Source organism: Mus caroli, unplaced genomic scaffold (assembly GCF_978045245.1).
Source record: "Mus caroli unplaced genomic scaffold, Mus_caroli_1 scaffold_6, whole genome shotgun sequence".
NCBI lineage: Eukaryota > Metazoa > Chordata > Mammalia > Rodentia > Muridae > Mus > Mus caroli.
Window position 1 is genome coordinate 48,240,325 of NW_028227261.1, and position 21,708 is coordinate 48,262,032.

The 21,708-nt window shown below is 42.8% G+C and overlaps 2 protein-coding genes across 10 annotated transcripts in view; one reads left to right on the forward strand and one right to left on the reverse strand.

Moving 5' to 3' along the window:
* Nucleotides 1–13,535, reverse strand: part of Ift25 (intraflagellar transport 25) — a 27,117-nt gene extending 13,582 nt beyond the window's left edge. Inside the window, exons 1-4 of one of the 8 annotated variants that reach the window (XM_029476631.1) lie at nt 13,453–13,524; nt 11,733–11,804; nt 6,940–7,045; nt 4,206–4,318 (exon numbers count right to left, since the gene is read on the reverse strand). In XM_029476631.1, the coding sequence (XP_029332491.1) occupies nt 4,206–4,303 (98 nt within the window). In that variant the 5' untranslated portion in view covers nt 4,304–4,318; nt 6,940–7,045; nt 11,733–11,804; nt 13,453–13,524. Of the gene's footprint in view, nt 1–4,205; nt 4,319–6,939; nt 7,046–11,732; nt 11,805–12,847; nt 12,948–13,090; nt 13,107–13,446 lie in introns of those variants that run through there. The other 7 variants (XM_021161450.2, XM_021161451.3, XM_029476632.1 and 4 more) reach the window with 7 other exon arrangements.
* Lrrc42 (leucine rich repeat containing 42) overlaps nt 13,323–21,708 on the forward strand; it is a 23,069-nt gene continuing 14,683 nt past the window's right edge. Inside the window, exons 1-2 of one of the 2 annotated variants that reach the window (XM_021159797.2) lie at nt 13,323–13,556; nt 19,433–19,919. In XM_021159797.2, the coding sequence (XP_021015456.1) occupies nt 19,447–19,919 (473 nt within the window). In that variant the 5' untranslated portion in view covers nt 13,323–13,556; nt 19,433–19,446. Of the gene's footprint in view, nt 13,557–13,661; nt 13,714–19,432; nt 19,920–21,708 lie in introns of those variants that run through there. The other variant, XM_021159798.2, reaches the window with a different exon arrangement.

Genomic DNA, 21,708 nt, shown 5'->3' on the forward strand with positions numbered 1-21,708 from the left:
TTTATTAATGTTTAAAACAGGCTGTCCTGGACCTGACTCTATAGACCAGGCTGGCTATGAACTTATAGAGCTCCACCTGCCTCTGCCTCCTAAGAAATGGGATTAAGGGCATGCACCACCATTGCCCAGCCAAAAATGCTTTTTAAACAAGTTTAGTTACTGTATTTATGCGTATGTGTATGAGTCCATGTTCTCAAGTGTGTGTGTGTTTATGCTGCACGTATGCAGGTGCCCAGAGGTCAGATGAGGATCTTAGATCCCTTGGAGCTGGAGTTACAGGTTGTGAGCCATCTAAAGTGGATGGTTGCCACACCCACTCCAGTGACAGGCCCAAAAGCTTGGATGCAGTTCTGAGACAAAGAGTTTCATGGAAATTTAGTCTCCTGGATCCTTGGTATCTGGTAGCATGAATGCTCCAAACTTGTCCTTGTGTCAGTCGGTGAACAGATCTGTGTGCTTTCAGTATTATTTTATTATAAGTGCCTCCAAGGAATGATTTGACATATCGCTAAGTTAGATTGACCTCCACCAGTGTTCCAATATCCTAGGAAATCATTGAGTCGACCTCGAGTTTTAAATTTAGAAAGAATGCTACTCATTCAGACAAAATGCCTCCAGTATAGATAGTGAAAGAAATCAGGCATTACAATTTACTGAAAAAGAGCTAGAAATCTCAGGGCTAGTTCTACAAAGTAAACTTAGACTAACAGCCGAGTCACTTCCATGTGCAGGAATTTACAATGGCCTTAGAAAAAGGAAGGTTGTGGTCTAAGAAGGAACTAGAGTAAAATACTTAGAATAAAAGCTGAGTCACTCCCATATATAGAAATTTACAATGGTCTAGGTAAAAGGTGGAATAACTATGCCCTTGCCCCTGGCTTCTAAGAATAAACTGACCTTAGGTGGGGCTGTTTTTCATTCCAGTTGTAAACACTGATTTTTATCCCAGTTGTAAACACTGCATGGTTCCTGTTCACTTTTATGTATGCATGTCTGTTTTGTGTAAAGAGTCATTTTGCATCAGGTAACCTCATGTACCTTGGGTGACCTTAATGTATCACTTAACTTCCTTGTTTTCTTCTGTAATATAAATCTGATGCTCACTTTGAGAAATTACACTCAGATTCAACACTAACTCTGGTGTTCGTGTCTGTTTGTCACCCCACCAACATTCTCCCACGGGTTGAGGGACCAACTGAGTCCAGTCTGAGGCAGATGCTGAGAACAACACTCTAGTCCTCTCCAAGAGCAGCAAACACTCTAAACTTCTTAGACCTCTCTTTACTGCTTCCCCTTGTTTTTTTGTTTTTTTGTTTTTTTGAGACAGGGTTTCATTCTACAGTGCAGACTAGCCTTGAATTCAAGGCAATTCTCCTCCTTCCTCGGCCTCCCAATAACATAAGATTATAGGTATGAAACACCATGCCCAGTTGACAACAGTTTTTATGTATGCTTACTACTTTCTAAATTGTAAAAGCCCTAAACAAATTTGCAGTCAAATATGTGTGTGTGTATGCATGCATATAAGTTATACCCGCATGTTTTTTTTTTTAATTTTCCATTTTTCCTCCAATTTTTTATTAGGTATTTACTTCATTTACATTTCAAATGCTATCCCAAAAGTCCCCTATACCCTCCCGCCCCCGCTCCCCTATCCACCCACTCCCACTTCTTGGCCCTGGTGTTTCCCCTGTACTGGGGCATATAAAGTTTGCAAGACCAAGGGGCTTCTCTTCCCAATGATGGCCAACTAGGCCATCTTCTGCTACATATGCAGCTAGAGACACGAGCTCTGGGGGTACTGATTAGTTCATATTGTTGTTGCACCTATAGGGTTGCAGACCCCTTCAGCTCCTTGGGTACTTTCTCTAGCTCCTCCATTGGGGGCCCTGTTGTTCCATCCAATAGCTGACTGTGATCATCCACTTCTGTGTTTGCCAGGCACTGGCTTAGCCTCACATGAGACAGCCATATCTGGGTCCTTTCAACAAAATCTTGCTGGCTTATGCAATAGTGTCTGCATTTGGTGGCTGATTATGGGATGGACCCCTGCCCGCATGCTTTTTAACATTAGCCAAGTTTAACAAATATTTGTATCCTAATCAAAAACCTAGTCAACAAACAGTTCAAGATTCCATAGAGTAAAAGATAAGCAAAGCCCAGGCTGATTTCTAAGAATTCACATTTCTAAGAATTCCTGATAGAGGACATAATATTACAGATAAACAATTACAAAAAAAAAGAAACAAAAATGAAATCATCCAATTTCATAATAGAGACTAAAATCTAATGTTCCTGGAGTCTAGCAAAGCCCCCACACCTGAGGGGAAGGTGTGAGAGAGGAGCAGCAACTGGCCTTGATTGTCAAGAGCTCATCTCAGCACAATAGAATATGGAGGCTGTACTGGCTATTTTTGTGTCAACTTGACACAGCTGGAGTTATCACAGAGAAAGGAGCTTCAGTTGAGGAAATGCCTCCATGAGATCCAACTGTAAGGCATTTTCTCAATTAGTGATCAAGGGGGAAAGGCCCCTTGTGGGTGGGACCATCCCTGGGCTGGTAGTCTTGGGTTCTATAAGAGAGCAGGCTGAGCAAGCCAGAGGAGGCAAGCCAGTAAAGAACATCCCTCCATGGCTTCTGCATCAGCTTCTGCTTTCTGACCTGTTTGAGTTCCAGTCCTGACTTCCCTTGGTGATGAACAGCAGCATGGAAGTGTAAGCTGAATAAACCCTTTCCTCCCCAACTTGCTTCTTGGTCATGATGTTTGTGCAGCAATAGAAACCCTGACTAAGACAGAGGCTTATTACATCTCCACCTTACAACTGGCTCTGCCTCAATAATTAAACTAGTGTTTAATGAGTGCACCTGTCTTCCTCCAAGTTGAAACTAAAGATACTCTAATAAATCCTTTCAGCTCTAAAATGATCTGATTCCACCAGTCCAGTGTGGGTATGTACACAAATTGAAAGGATTTAAGAATAATAAGCCAGAACTATTTAAAAGAGGTGTTCTTAGTCTAGAGAGAGTACTGGCTACTCTCCCAGAAGATCCAAAAGCCACACAGTGGCTCACAGAGGTCTCAACTCCAGCCAAGGGGATCTGACATCCTCTTCTGGCCTTTCTAGGTACTGAACATATCCACACAGTCATACATGTAGGCAAAGCCCACATATAAAATAAAAATTAGAAATAAACAAAAGTGGTGTGTTCTCCATTGGCCACTCTTCTTAGAATGAAAGGTCTGAGAATACGACTTCCCTCTACGTAGAATGAGCTCCAGCCCAGGCCAAGCGGGACTGGAATGAAGCACACGATACAGGAGGGGCAAGAAGTCAGGCATTCAGCTCAGCAGAGATGCCGCTTAGACCAGCAAGCAAGCAAACAGTACACAGGAAGTGACAACGGTTATATACTTGTATTTCTAAAAAAAAAATCTAGAATTAAACCAAAGCCAGATATTAAATCTTACTCTTCCATAAAATGAAGTTGCTGTCTTGTTTTTTGTCTTGGTAAAACATCTTTTAAAGCCTATTTATGGCCTGAAGAGATGGCTCAACAGTTAAGAGCACTGTCAGCTCTTGTAGAAGACCTGGCTTGGGTACCTGGCACTGCATGGCAGTTCACAACCATCTGTAACTCCAGTTCTAGGGGATCTGGTATCCTCTCTGTCCTTGGCATTGCACACATATGGTACATAGACATACATATGAGCAAAACACTGGTATATGTAAAATGAAAAGGAATAAATCTTAGAGCACACATGTACGTCTCTTTGCAAAGTAGAAATCACTTTGCAATCACTACACTTCTAGACTCTCAGACAGGAGGATTTGAATCTAAGACAAATCTAGGTTACACAGTTAATACCCCGACTTAGAAAACCCAAATTACAATTAAAAAAAAAAAAAAAGCAAAAGCTGAGGGAACAGCATGATTGTAGAATACTTGTCTACTATGGGAGGGCCCTGGTCTAATTTCCAGCAGTGAAAAAGAATAAAAATTTTAAAAATTGAACCTATTTGCACAAAGATAAAAAATGTATTTACTATTCAATTAGTTCAATGACTCCACAAATAGATACTATGAAGCCATCTAGCTCACTAAATACTTATTAAACTGCTTCACAGTATCAGTTACTATGAAATAGGTGCTCCCTGACCTAACATAACCCTGGAGTCAGGACAGAAGGAAGAGGGCCACTTACCCATCAATGATGTTTTCAGGCGGGTGCTTTTCATCACTCGATGTGGCCAGAATCACTTCTGTCCCTTCAGTGACTGAGCAGAGATCCACCTTCCTCATTGCAAAATGTTTAGCCTGCAATTTTTATAAACATACAGTAATAAAAAGGCAAACTCTTGATTCTCAACAGAAGGCAAAGCAAGGCTGTTGCCTAGCACACAGTTTAACAACCAAGCCATTCACAATGTGGGAGGGACTTGCACTTTTGTTTCCGCAAACTTCTGCTCTCTCCCTGGGATGACCTATAAAGTATGATCATTTCCATTGCTATGTTCCATGAAATGTCTTTGACTACTTGAACTGACATCATTATTCTACTTCTAAAATTAAAACCCTCAGTAATTAGATAAAGATAGTTAACAAGCTATGGTGACATAAATTATGGATGACTTTTACTGTTTATAGCTGTATTTTTTTTTTAAGTTTGGAGGCTAAAAACAGGTATTTTGTATCTATACACTTATCAATCCAAGTATCAACAATATTTACTTTTAGGGTTTTTGTTTTTCAGTCTGAGTCACTCTGTAGCCCAAGATGGTCTAAAAACCACTGCTAGCCTAGGATGGCCTAGAGCTTACAGTTATCTTCTGGCCTCTTCAGGCATAAGCAGACACACCTGGCTGCATTTTAGGGGTTGTAGCAAACACAAGATCTCTCCTATTCAGGATCTTCTTGGTCTACTCCCGGGGGGCTGGAGTCTCAGGTCTGCCCACCATCCCAGGCTCATTTACATCTGACACTCTGCTTTTAGTTGCTTTTCTGAGATGAGTTTTGCTTTCTTAGCCATGCTGTCCTCAGAACTCCCAGCCTCATGTGATCCCCCTCCATTAGTCTCTCCAACAGCTAAAATTACAGGGATCTGTAACAGCAGCAGTCATCATTTTCTGGATAGAAACATGAGATAAGGAAAGTGATAACCTTACTTAAAAATTCTTGGATTTCTAAGTTCAAGGCCAGCCTGGTCTACAGAGCAAGTTCCAGGACAGCCAGGGCTACACAGAGAAACCCTGTCTTAAAAAAAAAAAAAATTCTGAACTATGGGTTGGAGAGATGACTCAGTGGTTAAGAGGTCCTAAGTTCAATTCCCAGCAACCTCATGGTGGCTCACAACCATTTGTAGTAGGGATCCAATGCCCTCTTCTAGTGTGTCTGAGACAGCTACAGTATACTTATATACATAAAATAAATAATTCTTTTTTGTTTGTTTTCGAGACAGGGTTCCTCTGTACAACTCCAGCTGTCCTGGAACTCGCCCTGCTAAACCAAGCTGGTCTTGAACTCAGAAATCAGCCTGCCTCTGCCTCCCAAGTGCTGAGATTAAAGGCGTGTGCCACCACTGCCTAGCCAAAATAAATAATTCTTTAAAAACAATTCTGAACTAGTCACCTGGTCATCTCTGCTTAAGGAATCTTATTGAGCTCCAGTATAGAGGCTATTAGAAGGTAAAGCAGAGAAAAGAGTTTCTCAGATCTTATCCTCTGCTTTACATACCTGTTCTGATGCAGATAGATGCACAGTAACCAGGTGGGGTGTGTGTGTGCATGTGCATGTGTGTGTGTGCGTGTGTGTGTGCATGTGTGCGGTGTGCGTGTGTGCATGTGTGTGTGTGTGTGTGTGTGTGTGTGTATACCTCCCTTGAGACAGGGTTGCTTATTGGTACCTTCCAACACTGAGCTGACTAGCACATGCCATCTGGCTTTTTTACATGGGTTCCAGGGACCAGAGTTCAGTTCCTAGCACCTACACTGGGCAACTCACAACTACACACACACACACAAAATCTTAGAAATAGTCTACATACAAATTCTATTTTATGTGTCTTTATCAATGTCTTCTCCCAATCTATGCTTGATCTTTTCGTTTTTAACTTTGTTTTTGAACCAGGTTCTTGCTATTATCTCAAACTCTACTTCTCCCACCTCAACCTCCTGACTGCTAGCATTATCGATATGTCCCACCAGGCTTGGTAATTCTCCCACCTCAACCTCCTGACTGCTAGCATTATCGATATGTCCCACCAGGCTTGGTTTGGACTTTATTTGGTTTTGATGCAAGAGTTGCCTACTGAACTATAACACACACATAAAAAAGGGACCAGACCACAAGCAATGTATTCAATAAAACTTTACAAGTCAAACCCATTAAGGTAAAGAAACATTAGAACTTGTGAAAAGTCTTCCTCATCCCTTCCCAATTATTACCTTTTCTTCCTCCCCACAAGGAGCAGTGGTTCTCTTTTTAACACTGTGGGTGGAGTCTGCCTAAGTTTCAAGTACATGGAATCACAATTCAGGCGTAACTGTATCTGGCCTCTTTCCCTCGCTGTGTTTGTGAGATCTATCATGTCGTATGTACGTTAAGTACAGTTAGGTGCAGCTGCAGCACAGCCCCCATGCGTGTCACCTGAGATGAGATCACAGAAACAAGCCCCTGTGAAGCCCCACAGGAAGCTGCTGCTAGCTGCAAAGCAAAGGAAGGCTTCTTTGGTCTTGTGTATAGAAGGGACAGACAGAACAAAGGGGAAACTAAGCTTACTGCTTAATTATTTGAAATAAGAAGTAAATTAAACGTATTTACAACTGCAACATGGTCTAAAGAAGCAGAACCGATTTGTCCCTTATGCCATCCCCTAAACAAAGGGAGAAAATGTGAAAGATCTGAACTCTCTAGGGTAAAAAATGACCTGTTTACTCTACCTTCTGTTGAAGACACTGAATCAAGCAAGGTTAGAAGCAGGTCAGCAGATGACTTGGGTCCTGGTGGTACCCATGCACTTGTTTATATCAGAAGATACAAAGATTCCTATATAGAAATAATTTAGAAAGAACACAGACAAAATGGGAGAACAGAAAGTGAGTTTTACAAGAGAAATGAAAACTCAAAAGAACAACACAGAAATTCAGAATTGAATTGAAAACTACAGTTATGTAAAGTTTTTTAAAAAAAAGTTAGTTAGGCTAGACATCAGATAGAATTTAGCACTAATCAAAGATCAGTGGAGTAGCAAGATGGCTCAGGCAGGAAGGGCGCTTCCAGCCATGCCTAATGTGAGTTCAATCCCCAGAACACATACATGTATATGGTACACAGACATGCAGGCAAAAATGGGTATTCACATAAAATAAAAATAAATTATCTTAAAAAATAAATAAGTGAACAGAGCATAAGACCTATAAAATAATATCAATCAGTCTGAAATGTGCACAATCAGAATTGACATCTAGGAGAGAGAAACTGAATAGTACAGAAGAAAAATATGAAGAAAAATGATTAACATTTTCCCCAAATCTAAAATATACATTTACAACTGCAAATAACACTGAAATTTAAATTGAACAAACACATAGAAGATCCTTCTTAGGCACCATTAGTCTGTGGCTGAAGAAAAAAAAAAAAAGGCAAAGCAGTCAGAGCAAGAACCACAGTAACATATCTCTGCAAACACTGATCCTCCAGGGTGCACTTTACTCATGGAGGTGGGGTGCCCAATATGCACAATGGCTGGGGTTAGATCCCAGGACTGCAAAACCAGACAAGGACAGGCAAAGAGAAACACCAGGATGTTAAGGATTCATGTCATAATATTAGGATTGTACAGTAACCAATAAAGATAAAACCAATAAATAAAGACAGAAGGCTTCTTTGGTTCAAATGGTGGGAGTTTGGACTCTACTATAACTATAGTGGAAGGTGGTGGGCCCTTTAAGAGATGAAACCTATTGGGAGGTGAATAGGTCACAACGCAGCCCTCTTAAAGTGACTACTAACATGGGTCTCAGAGAGTAGGCTGCATTTATAGGAGTGGATTCATTTCCCTCCTCTCCTGCTTCCTTTCACCTCTGGCCTTGTTTTTGGTTTTGGTTTTTCGAGACAGGGTTTCTCTGTGTAGCCCGGGCTGTCCTGGAACTCACTCTGTAGACCAGGCTGGCCTTGAACTCAGAAATCTGACTGCCTCTGCCTCCCAAATGCTGGGATTAAAGGCGTGCACCACCACCGCCCAGCTCCACCTCTGGCCTTGTGACCTCTCTTTTCCCCTACATGCTACCTATCACCTATGAGACCCTTACCCACACCAAGCAGATGTTAGCAAGCTCTTGGCTCTCGAGAACAGTGTGTTAAACAAACCTACTTTCTTTACAAGTCACCCAGCTTCAAGTATTTTATTACAGAAACACAAACAGACTAGGAGGAAAGCCAACAGGGGAGAAAAAAATGCAATACCAGAAAAACATTTGACTACTAAAAGAGCAGGAACACAGATTTAAACATAAATACAGTATCCTTATTAGACTGGACTTGAAAATCAACCAAATAATATTTTTGAGACTCACTCTCTTTTTATAAAGACACAGACTGAAAGCAAATGATAGAATACAATACACTTTGTTTTTCTTCTTTCTTTCTTCCTAAATAGGGTCTTTTTATTTAGCCTAAGCTGGCTTTGAACTTGTGCAAGTGTACACACATACACACACACACACACACACACAGAGAGAGAGAGAGAGAGAGAGAGAGAGAGAAAGAAAGAAAGAGGTTTTTTGATCCATACCTGGTTGAGAGAGAGAGAGAGAGAGAGAGAGAGAGAGAGAGAGAAAGAGGTTTTTTGATCCATACCTGGTTAAGTGTTTATAGGGCCTGGTTTTTTGTTTGTTTATTTGTTTTTTAAGACAAGTTGTCACCATGTTTATAATGCTGGCCTCAAACCTGTGATTCTTCTGCCTCAGCCTCCCCAGCGCTAGCATCACAGGTATGTACCTGTGTGCCATCCAGCCCAGCTCTAGAGCCATTTTTTTAAATTCCAAAATTTGTAGTTCTTGAATCATTTTTATAATTTAAATAATTTTTAATAATTGTATTTATTATTATTTTTGAGTATGTATTATGATGTTTCTGTAGGTGTGAATTTTGTGGTGACTGGGAAACTTTGAGGACAACTCTGAAGAGTCAGTCAGTTCTCGTCTTCCACCTTGGGTTCTGGGGACCAAACTCAAACGGCCCAGGCTTGTATACCAGACACTTTCCCAGCTGAGCATCTTGTAGGCCTTAGGTTAATTATGACAATTTTTATTTCATTTCTTTTTGGTTTTTTATATTAACAAAAAAGTTCACTCTCCATTATACTTCAAAACAGTATCAAGAGTACTGAAAGCTGTAGTTATACTGTGAGAGACATGTTCTAACATTTCTGTGCATATTTTTCTTGACTAATCTAACTACAACCTTTATACTACTGAACAGAGAACTGATATTGGATAAATATTGCTAATTCTTAAAGATGAGGAAAATGGGGCTGAAGAGATGTCTCAGTGGTTAAGAGCACCAACTGTTCTTCCAGAAGTCTTGAGTTCAATTCCCAACAACCACATGGTGGCTCACAACCATCTGTAATGGGATCTGATGCCCTCTTCTGGTGTGTCTGAAGACAGTGATAGTGTACTCATATACATAAAATAAATAAATTTAAAAAAAAAAAGAAAAGAAAAAGCCGGGCGTGGTGGCACATGCCTTTAATCCCAGCAGAGGCAGGAGGATTTCTGAGTTCGAGGCCAGCCTGGTCTACAGAGTGAGTTCCAGGACATCCAGGGCTAGACAGAGAAACCCTGTCTCAAAAAAAAGAAAAAAAAAAAAAGGGAAAACAAATGAGGAAAATGGAACTCTTAGTTTATTACAATTTGAAAATATGGACACAAGCTAAAATTGAAGGTAATAACAACATTAACTATCAAATTATAGCAAAGTAACTTTCTTTTCTTTCTCCTTGGAGTTCCTACCAATTAGGAACATGTTTGTTTCTGAAAACTTTAACAAATAATTTCAAGATAACACTTTGGGCCTGGAAAATATAGGCTGAATAACAGACAATACTTCAACAATTACTTATAGCTCTTTGAATAGCTACACTCAGAGAATGATTATTAGCAAAACAAAATGAACATGTACTATTCGGCACTTCTTAAAATTTGAATTTATTTTTATAGTGCTAAGAACTAAACCCAGGGCTTTCAGAATGCTAGGCACATGATCTACTGTTGAGTTATAATCTCATCCAAAACTTATGTGGCTTGGCATAGTGGTACAGATCTGTAATCAAAGCATGTAGGAGACTAAAAGCAAGATTATCACAAGTGGGCAGGGAGCCTGGGCTACATAGTAAACTCTAGGCCATCCTCAGCTACAGAATAAGATCCTATTGCCAAAGGAAGCGGGGAACAGAATTAAGTAAAGGTATTTGAAATAACATCATTGTTAAATATGGGCATAAGAAGTGTGTTTATCAATTCTGTAGACATGACAAAGCTGAGGTGTCAGTTTATATGCTAAATAATAGAACTGGCCCTCAAAAGAAATGCTGGAGGGACAGGGGCGTATAGTACAGTTGTATAGCATGTGCTTAGCATGTTCATGACCCTGGGTTCAATGAAGGAGAGGGGGAGAGGCGGAAAGAAAGGGAGAGAAAGAGAACAAGATAGAACAGTTTCATCGGTACAAGGTTATATCCATCAATTTACATATTGTCTATGGCTGCCTTTGTGTGGTGGAACTGAGTAGCTGTCACAGACTCTAAAGCCTAAAATATTATTTGGCCTTTTATGACCCTTGATCTAGATGTATTAAAATTTAACTTGTTTAGTCCATGACAAAATCAACATAAGACAAGACTGGCCCAAAGGTAAAATTTAAAAGTGTTATTTTAGATTTACTAAAAGTTAGGCTGAGGGTGTAGCCAATGGGAAAGTGACACTGGGCAGGCATGGGCCCCAGGCCTGATATCCAACAGCTAACAAATTTAAGAAGTTAAAGAGAAGCCGGGCGTGGTGGCACACGCCTTTAATCCCAGCACTCTAGAGAGGCAGAGGCTCTGAGTTCAAGGCCAGCCTGGTCTACAGCTCGAGTTCCAGGACAGCCAGGGCTACACAGAGAAACCCTGTCTCGAAAAACCAAAAAAAAAAAAAAAAAAAAAAAAAAAAAAAAAGAAAGAAAAGAAATTAAAGAGGTAGTACACTCCATCAATAAGGGGTCCATGTGTACTTAGGGCCCAGGCACTTATAATGCTGATACGGCAAGTGCTAACAATGTGATTCACATCCAGTGTTCAGTTCAGAACTTCTCAAAGACATTATTAAGCTCCATACTGTTTGGGGAATCCAGTGTTCAGTTCAGAACTTCTCAAAGACATTATTAAGCTCCATACTGTTTGGGGAAGATTTAAAAAAAAAAAAAAAAACTCAGAAGCATGCTCCTCCAAATGAATAAATGTAATAAACAAACATTTTCTAAAACTTCCATTGCCCCCACCACTGGTTATGCATATACTAAAGATGTACATCCTCTGCAAAAGGATGTCAAATTTGTGGTGTTTTTATATTTTCTAATTCTACTTTTACTATGGGAATTGGTGTGAATGTCTCAAAACAGGTAAATACAGGATGTATATCTCATGTGGATAAATAATGTATAAGGGAGAATAATACATTTTCAAAAGACTTACGAGTCATATACTGTGTAGGTCAAAGCTGGAGGATTAGAAGTGAGTTTAAGGTTTTCCTGGGCTACAATAGACCTGCTCTCAAAAAACCAAAATAAATAAAAGAGTTACCATCTAGAGAAATGTTCTCATATATATGTATATAGTAGATGAATAAGATACAGTGTGTTCTCTTCAAATTTTCAGGTCTTTTTTAACCTCATTCTTAAATCTAAGATGTCTAAGGAAAGAGCAAACAAGCACTTTAATACACAATGAATATACCTGAACTACCAATATCTGTTCTTTAAAACCAGGGGCAGAGATTCGGCTTTCATTAAGGTTTTGTTGCAGCTAATGAGAAAGAGGCAAACCAATCCCAAGAAACCCATAAAACCACCCAGCAGACATGTTTCCACACAGCTTCAAGATGGAGGTTTGAGAGGCAGTGCTTGATCTAAGCGAGCATGAATACCCTCAGGGACTCTCTACCAAAGTGGTAGTAGGCTCTAAGGACATCATCCATCCTTCTGTGTTTTACAGACAGGGATGGTGGATTCCCTATCCTTTCCCAGGGCCATTGATTTTCTCTTTACATATACAGTGTAGCCCTTTCTGGTACTTCTTTCAGAAAACCTCTGGGTCACGTCCTGGGTTGATTTTCTCCTTGACCAGCACCTTTGGGTCTGGGTTCTCTTACATCTGCCTGCAGCAAATCCTTTCCTACACCATCCACTGGTAGCTCTGGTGTAAATTTAAAACCGGTCATTCTTTTTCTCCCATAATGGCAGCCGGGACACAGTCCTCTCACCTCCAAGACTCAAATAATTTCAAATAATGTAAATGCACCCACATTGACTTTAAATATTATTCCTGTTTGAGGTTGGACCGTGCTGATAATGTGTTACGTTTGGCATATTAACTGTCATTTGTAATTGTTCTTCCTTTTGAGGGTCAAAGCATCATTTCAGGGCACTAAAAGTTCTTGGGGAGGGGACCTAGAGAGAGGCCAGGCCCTAGTCACTCTGTTCTCTCCCAGCGACATCGCTGCTCCTCCCGCGGTCACCCGCCGCGCGTCTCCTCACAACGGGTTCCTTCCCGCCCGCAACCCTCCGCCGGCCTCGCCACCGGGCTCCCACCTCTTCGGTGCCCGCCCACAGTGCTGCACGGACGCGCTCGCCTGGGCCTTGGGTAGCTCCGGGACCCGATCCGCTCGCGATCCCCGCCCGTCACGCCCCGCCCGGCCCCGGCCCCGCCCCGCTTCAGCCTCAGAGGAGTTCCCAGGCGCGCGCCCTGCGCAGCTCCGCCCCGCCCTCTCCTGGCACGGGCTCCGCCTAGAAGCGCCACCTCGCTTGCGCGTCTTTCCTCAGGACTACCCTTACCCGGCTCTGCGTTGCCTCGGCGGGGTGGGGGTGGGGGTGGGGGTGGGGGGGAGGGCACTCCAAGAGATCTCGGGGGACACGCCCTCGCGCGGGCACGCACACGCACGGCCCAGCCCCGCCCCTTTCACCCTTCCTGCGACCGCCCGGCTTTCTCAGCTCGGCTGTCCCATCCCACTCCCGGCCCCGCCCCGCCACATGCCCCGCCCACCCCAGATCAGACCACGCCCCCCATGCCGGCCCCGCGCACGCGCGCCTACCCAGCCAAGTTCTCCCCCCCCTCCCCGCTGGTACCTCAGTCCCGCGGCGCCAGGTCGCCCCCAGCCCCTCCCTCTTGCCACCCTCTGTGTGTGTCCCACCCTCACGGGCTTTGTGGCCTAGGTGCCGAGCCGCTTCCCGGTCAGCCGCTCAGTGGAGGAAGGAGCCGCCAGTGAGGTGCAGCCGCTCGCTGCCCCGGGCAGGGGCACAGGTAGGTGGCGGCCGCGGGCCGGGCCGCTCGCCGAGCCTCGGGCAGCGCGTGGGTGCGGGGGCGGAGTGTGAGGGGCTGGGGGAGGGGAAAGGCCCTAGGGACGAGGTAGAGCTCGCGGTGGGAGAGGTGGGAGGATGAAGATGTAGGGGTGCCTGAGGTGGGTTTAAGGGTGGGGTCCGCGGCGTCCGGGGTTAGACTGAGGGTGTGTGAGAATTTAGGGTTCTGGGCGGGAGAAGGAACGGATTTAGCTTAGGTGGACTTGGGGAGAAGCTTGGGTGGGAGTGCCGGGAAAGGGGGAAAGAAAAGAGGTTGAGTGCACGAAGGGAAGGAGCTAGGGTTGGAATAGGGGGAGGGGTGGGGCGGGGGGGGCAGGGAAGAAACTAGTTGAGGCCGTGGATTGGGAAGTTGGAGATAGTGAGGTGTGAAGAAAGGGGAATCTGAAGGTTGAGGACGCAAAACTGGGAAAGAGATGGGGAGACTAGGGTGCTAAGAGGAACCTCGATGGTGAGAGGAAGACTCGTGAGGAGGGAGAGAAGGATGGGGGCTGGAGACGGGTCGCTAGAAGACAGGTGGAGGCGGGGTTGAGTCTGGACGACCAGGGCCGAATTTTGAGGGGCACGGGAGAGTCTGGGATGTGAGGAAGATGGGTAGAAGATCTGGGAGTGAATGGGGAAGGTTAGAATTTGGGGAGTGGGGGACTGAATTTTTTTCTGTTGAAAAGCTAAAGAGTGGGTAAAACTATCAAGGTGTGGGAGAGATTAGCTTGCTCTGGGACAAAGTATGGGCCCAGATAGGACATGAGTTTCCGCAGTTTGGGGGAGAAGGCAGGTAGGGAAGTGGCAAGTTACAGGGAAAAAAGAAGTAGTGGGAAATTGAATAATGGCGGTGACACAGAACAATGAAGATGGATTGTTAAGTTGGTTAGAGATACTTTGGAACTACTTTCTCTTCGGATTTCTTTCTGTGTTAAGAAAAAGTCTTTAAAAACCACTACATTTTCAAATGAGCCAAAGGTGTCTGCAGTCTTGAGATGAAGGTCGTGGGTTGACAGATGTTTTCCTGGTGTGTGGATATGGCGGATTTCTGCCCTGGCAGAGTGAAGGGGGGAGCGCTTCATCCTTAAGTGAGCCCTGGTTCTGTTTCCACCCACTCTTCCTCAGATGACCACTGTTTTTTACTATAGTCCCTGCCCTCTTAACTCCCAGTTTGAGCATTGTGAGTTCCAGAGACATCAAATGGCCGGTGAAGTTAATTTTGAGTGTTTTAAGAATATTTTTAAGGCTGGTGTTGTATTTTTATTCTTGAGATACAAGTGGGAAGATCTTGTGCTTTGGAGTTACACAGCCCTGTGATTGAATTCAGGCTCTCTCACTTAGGAGTTGTGAGCCTTAAGTTCCTTCATTTCTCTGAGGCTCTTCATCCATAAAGTGGCAATACTGACCTCATAGGATCAGTGATTGCATGACATCATTTTATGTTGTACCTTACAGTGCTTGTTAGCTTGTAGGTATATAATAAATGGTAGCTTTCAGTCACATCTGGAATCATTATCGTTGATCATTATTTTGGCCTACTTATTATTCTTAGAAGACTGATCTATTAAGATTAGGTGTTCTTTCTGATCGTTGGTTTTTTTTTTTTTTTTTTTTTCCTGAACCATAGGCTCAGCGCACAGTTTTAGCACTATTACCCTGATGCCTCTCTCCTCTTTCCTCTCCCCTATCTGGAATATTTTTATGCTTTTTGCTTGGAAGCTGGATTCAGGGTTTTAAAACTTATGTTTGGTTGTCAATTATTTTATCCTTCTCTAATTTAAAGATGATTTTTACAGGACTGAATTTTTAATGTACCAAGGTTATATTTCATTTATTTGAAGAAATGATATGCTTTGTGCCAACTTTAGCTTCACTAATGTAATGTGAATGCACTGCTGTACATTTTTAATGCTTTGTAATGCTTAGGTAGATCACAGAGCTGTTTCTCTGTAGTGGGCTAGAACACCGCCAGTCAGCCAGTCACTCTGTTAATCTGACCCATAGCTGCAAGAGATCTACACTGAACATTGTTATTCTTGCAGATACCTGTTATCTTAACTTTCCAGTTTAAATGAACACTCCCACCTCCACGCCCCCAGGCAAGAAAAGGCTCTTGTCTTTTAAGGGGCCAGTTTGTATAGGCCCTCATGAATAATAGTGAGGGGCAAGCAATATCCAGGAGAGAAGCTTTACCCTTTATGGTTCTTAAAGTTGAAAGTTCAGACATTCATTTAATCCTTAGATCATTTTATAGTACATCACAAACTTCAAGAAGTACTTTATTGGAAGAATGCAGGATGGTTTTTGTTTGTTTGTTTGTTTTTTGTTTTTGTTTTTGTTTTTTTTTTGAGACAGGGTTTCTCTGTATAGCCCTGGCTGTCCTGGAACTCACTTTGTAGACCAGGCTGGCCTCGAACTCAGAAATCCGCCTGCCTCTGCCTCCTGAGTGCTGAGATTAAAGGCGTGCGCCACCACGTCCGGCAGGATGTTTTAAAAAAAAAATTAAAAAAGGTTACCATGCATGATTCCCTAAATTAAGAGTAGTTCTTCAAATAACTGAAGAAAGCAAAGCCTTGGATTATTGCCTGGACAAATGATGTAGATATACTCTTCAGTAAATACTGAATTTTTACATCATTTAAAAAGAGAATACTGTTTGATGAGTAGTCTGGAGATATGATTTAGTCCTCACTGTGCCCCTTTTTTTGAAGGGTAAAGTTGCCAGGAGGGGCAGAGTAAGGGATTAGCATCCAGACTCTGGTCCCACGCTACTGTGCCCTCTGCTGGATGGAATCATACTTCTAGTTTTCATGTGACGCTGTCATCCATTCATTCCGTTTTACTCCATAGTTTGTGGGACGTTAGAGATGAGGATTAAGAGCAGTGCAGATATGTAAAACCTTGGTTTTCGTCTTTCTGTCCTCCTCCTTGTCAGTATTATGGTGTGTTGGTCCATTAAGATACATTATATTCATAGGATTTGCCCTTCTGCTGTTACAGTTAGATCATTAGGCTAGGTGTAATGGCTTATGACTGTAATCCCAGTATGTGGAAAGCCATGGTAGAAGGATCTCTCTGAGTTTGAAGCCAGCCTGGACTACATACTAAATTTCTGGCCACTCTAAAATGGTGATAATGATATTTTTTTCCTTCATTTACCCACTTGATCATTTTTTGTCTAGCAAATAATTTGTTTTTATGCCATACGTAGTATTTACTTTCTGATACCTACGTAGAGTAGGCTCTGACGTTCTAGTTTTTGTTTCTGTTTTGAGACAGGGTTTCTCTGTGTAGCCCTGGCTGTCCTGGAACTCACTCTGTAGATCAGGCTGGCCTCGAACTCAGAAATCCACCTGCCTCTGCCTCTGCCTCTCAAGTGCTGAGATTAAAGGCGTGCGCCACCACTGCCTGGCTTGAGGTTTTAGTCTTTTTTTTTTTTTTTTTGGTTTTTCGAGACAGGGTTTCTCTGTGTAGCCCTGGCTGTCCTGGAGCTCACTTTGTAGACCAGGCTGGCCTCGAACTCAGAAATCCGCCTGCCTCTGCCTCCCGAGTGCTGGGATTAAAGGCGTGTGCCACCACACCCGGCTGAGGTTTTAGTCTTAAGATCAAAGAGCATTTTCTTTTTCTCCAGGTTAGGATTAAGGTCTGTGAGGTCGAAGGGGCTAAATGCTTGCCCTGCTGAAAGAAGCTCTTATAGCAAGTGGGGAGGGCATCTTTTCAGCAGCAGCCCTTGAATGCTGGCAAGAATATGAAGTGTAAGAACTGGCACTATGACAAGACTTTTTTTTTTTTTTTTAAACTGGTTTTTACTTTAGTTGTTTTGTCCTCCCTCCCCCACCCCCCACATAGTACCAGTAGCAATATAGCCCCATCATCTGCTCTGCTTCTACCACCTGCAGAAGGGGCTGACAAGTGGGGGAGGAGCCTGCAGCTGTTGCCGGGAAGAGGAGCTGGCTCCTAGCAACAATATCAGCAGGCCCTTCAACGAAGCACTAAATCTACCCCTTTGAGATCTCATTCAGTTCAGCATATATCTGTTGAGTGCTTACTCAGTACTAAGCACCATGTTCGGCCTGAGAAAGAAAAAACTCACAGCTTTGGGTACAGTAACAACTGAACATAGTACACATTGCTAAGTGTTGTGTAAAAGGAAACAGTGGGTGCTTTGGGAAAACCAGACAGGCATGGACTGGTACTGGGGTTGGAGAAGTTTCCCAGGAGAATGCTGAGTGATGGTTGTGCTGAATGTTAATGATGAACAGGAAATAGCTGGGTCAGGCAGAACAACCAAAAGCAGTAAACTAAGCTAATTCCAGTGGGTCAAGTGAGTGGCAGTTTACCCATGTAGCATTGGGAGGGTCACAGAATAGAACATAGTCGATGAGCTGGAAAGGGTGAGGCTCCAGGGCTAGGCTGGTCCCTCCTTTCTGATGTGCTTTATATACATAATTATTCTCAGGAGAAAAATGAGCAGTAGTGGTTCCCACAAATAGGATCATTGCTTGATCTTCAGAGACTCAGCATTTTTGTCACTGACTTAATTGTTTGCTGACACTTGTAAGTGGCTTCAGGCCACATTGTAGGTATTGATGTAGAATCTGACTCGATATACCTCCAAAAGTCAACCAGAGTCTTTGAGGGATAGTTTCAGAGTTTTAGAAATACTGCTAGGAGCCAGGCGTGGTGGGGCATGCCTTTAATTCCAGCACTTGGGAGGCAGAGGCAGACAAAGTTTGAGGCCTGCCTGGTGTACAGATGAGTTCCAGGACAGCCAGGGCTACACAGAGAAACCCTGTCTCAAAAAAAAAAAAAAAAACCCAACCAAACAAAAAACCCAACAACAACAAAAAAAAAAAGAGAGAGAGAAATACTGATAGGCTGACACGTTATTAAAATCCACATTTCCCCCTTTCTTATTGTAGAAATGATAATCAGATGCCTTTATTTAACATAGCAGTTTTTCGTGTAATTTGAAATCTCAGTTACTCAAGAAAACAGTATTTATTATAATTCTTGATGTGTCATGTCACCAGTGGGATTAAAGAAAAACATAACTGCTCTTTGGTTTTTAACTTACCTCAAAGTGCTTGGACAGAATCTGAACCCTGGAGGACTGTAATGACTTTTATTTAGCCTTTGTTGTGGAGGCCTTTATTTGTAAATTCAAGACATCCTTTTGCTCATGGTTTACCTAAGGCTTATGGAACTTGTAAACTAGTTCCATGACATTCTCCCGAGGGACTGCACTGTACCAGAGTCCTGTTATGGAGTCTGAATTAAATGTGGTCTTTCTCTCTGTGTGCAAAGCAGCTAAGACAGGCCCAGAAGCCAATCAAGAAGACAGTGAGCCAAGTGCAACAAAGAGATGTGTGGAAAGTGCCAAACCCGCTAGCGGAGTTACTGTTTTCTGTGTGTAAACATTTTTAATTCCAGAATTCTAGTGGGTTCATAATGTCTGATGAAATAGTGTATGCTTTGTTTACTAAGACTCAGTGTTGGGCATTTAGGATGCTCCTCGTTGCTCTGCTAACATAAGCTGTGCTGCTGTGAGTCTACTTCGAAAAGAATTGTTGCTGGCATTTTTTGTAACTTCTGGGTGAATTTTCGAAATGAAATTTGAGCTCAAAGTTCTGAAAGATGAGTAGATTACTAAATAGGTGAGAAAAATGCAAAAGAGGCACTTCAGGTAAAAACAGAACAGCCTCATAGTGACAAAGTTCTCAGCAGCTGGTGAGTCTTGCTTTCCTGGTAGTGGTGGGATCATAAAGCTGTGGGCACAGCAAGGTGAAGCTGCAGATGACATTCTAATTGGATTTGCCTCCACGGACCTTGCTTTTACAGTTGCAACCAAGGCAATGGCTTACTACCTCAACTCAGAAGCCCACCTGGATCCAGGGCCCATCTATGTTCGAGAAAATGGGCAGCTACACATGGTCAACCTGGCCTTGGATGGTGTTAAGAACAGCCTGCAGAAGCCACGGCCTTTCAGACTCTTTCCCAAAGGCTTTTCCGTGGAGCTGTGCATGAACAGGGAAGACGACACTGCACAGAAAGAGAAGACTGATCACTTTATCTTCACATACACCCGAGAGGGGAATCTGCGATACTCTGCTAAGTCCCTCTTCAGTCTGGTGCTGGGCTTCATCTCCGACAACGTTGATCACATTGATTCCCTCATTGGCTTTCCTGAGCAGATCGCTGAGAAGCTGTTCTCGGCTGCTGAAGCCAGACAGAAATTCACAGAGCCAGGGGCAGGGCTCAGGGCGTTACAGAAGTTCACTGAGGCCTACGGGAGTCTGGTGCTGTGCTCGCTGTGCTTGCGAAACAGGTGGGTATTCTCTCTCATTAGCTAGTGAGTACTTAGTGGATGTTTATCCTGTCAAGCCCCGGGCCTTAGTGGGCTCATAAGCTCTACCATCAGACAGTACTTTCAATTTTGAACTTACACATTTAAAGTACAGTTCATTTTGAGGGGGGGCTGGGGAAGCAGGACGGGGATCACTAACTTTTTCTCTCTTCATCTCATAGACAATATTTAGCCTTATTTTGAAAATGTTCTGTAAGGATTAGCTTGGCTACTGCAGCTTTTCCAATAGATAAAAATACTTGGCAACCAACTTCTCTCCTTTTTTTTTTCCCCTTTGAAATATGGTCTTGCAATATTGCCCAGGCTGGTAGAGAACAACTAGGCTCACCAGGTGATGGTAGTCCACACCTTTATTCTCAGCACTCGGGAGACAGAGGCAGGTGGATCTCTGAGTTTGAGGCCAGCCTGGTCTGCAGAACAATTTCCAGGACTGTCAGGGCTGTTACACAGAGAAATGCTATCTCAAAAAAAAAAAAAAAACAAAAACAAACAAACAAAAAGGACACAAACTGTTCTGTCCTCCCCCTCAACTTTTAGGTATGGGCATATACCATCTTGCTCCCTTGGAGCTGTTTTACTCATAAGAGAATACAGGACATTTATGACCTGCCAGATATAAATATCTCTTGATATAATATAGCCTTGGGAATGTGAAGATTAGTACTCAGAATTCCTGGTCCTGTTTCAGTTTTAAGAACACTAGATATTGACTGTTAGATTAAAAGGTAACATTTTTAAAATGCGTGATTAAAATTTCAAACATCCTGAAGTTTGGAAATGCTCAGCACCCCAGCCTGTCTCCTCACAGAGCGGACTTTCCCTTGTTACTCATTTGCCTTTGCTCGTGCACTTTTTTGTATTCATTTAAAATATTTATTTCATTATCATTTAAGAAAACTTTGAGAACATCTACTACTTTTAAAAAAATAAAAATGACCCTGGCAAACAGTTCAAACCTCCTGTTTCCTTTCCCAGAGCCCAACCACCTTTTTTCTCATTCCAGAGATCCTTTGAACATTTACATCTCTGTGGCTTTCCAGTTTGTCACACTGGCAGTGTGGGTGGCGACATGTTTTATATACTATGAACCTTTCTTTGTACACACAATTTGAAAATCATTTGTAATCAATATTGTAGACTTAGTTTTATAATGTACTATCTGAACTTTTTTATGATTAAAAGGCAGTTTGCTATTAATTCATTTTGTGTGTGTGTGATACTGAAGATCCAATCCAGGACCTAATAATACTAGGATAGTGTTCTGTCTGAGCCACATTCCCCAACCCACCAGTTTACCGTTTAGATGAATAATAAATACAACGTATAAAATGAAGCCAACAGCACGCCTTTAATCCTAGTACTCAGGCAGAGGTAGGTGGATCTCTGAGTGTGAGGCCAGCCTGCTCTACAGAGTGAGTTCCAGTACAGCCAGGGCTACAGAGAACCCCCCCTGCCCCCCCCGCCCCCTCCCCCCGCCCAAAGAGAGGCCAAACAAGATGTATACAATAAAAGAGAAAGCAATAACAGAAAATATAAAACTCATAAAACATGAAGAAAAGCATAACTAGTCTTTATTTAATTGGTGTGTGGAGTTAATGAATTCACCCCAGGTCAGGTTGCATATGTTGCTTTAAAAGGATTAGGCCAGAGGACACAGAGCAGAACCTTGGACTTGCACAAAGCAGGCATTTCCTGAAAATTGTGTGTGCTGTAGCCTACATGGGATTGCTGCCAATGAAGGAAAACACTT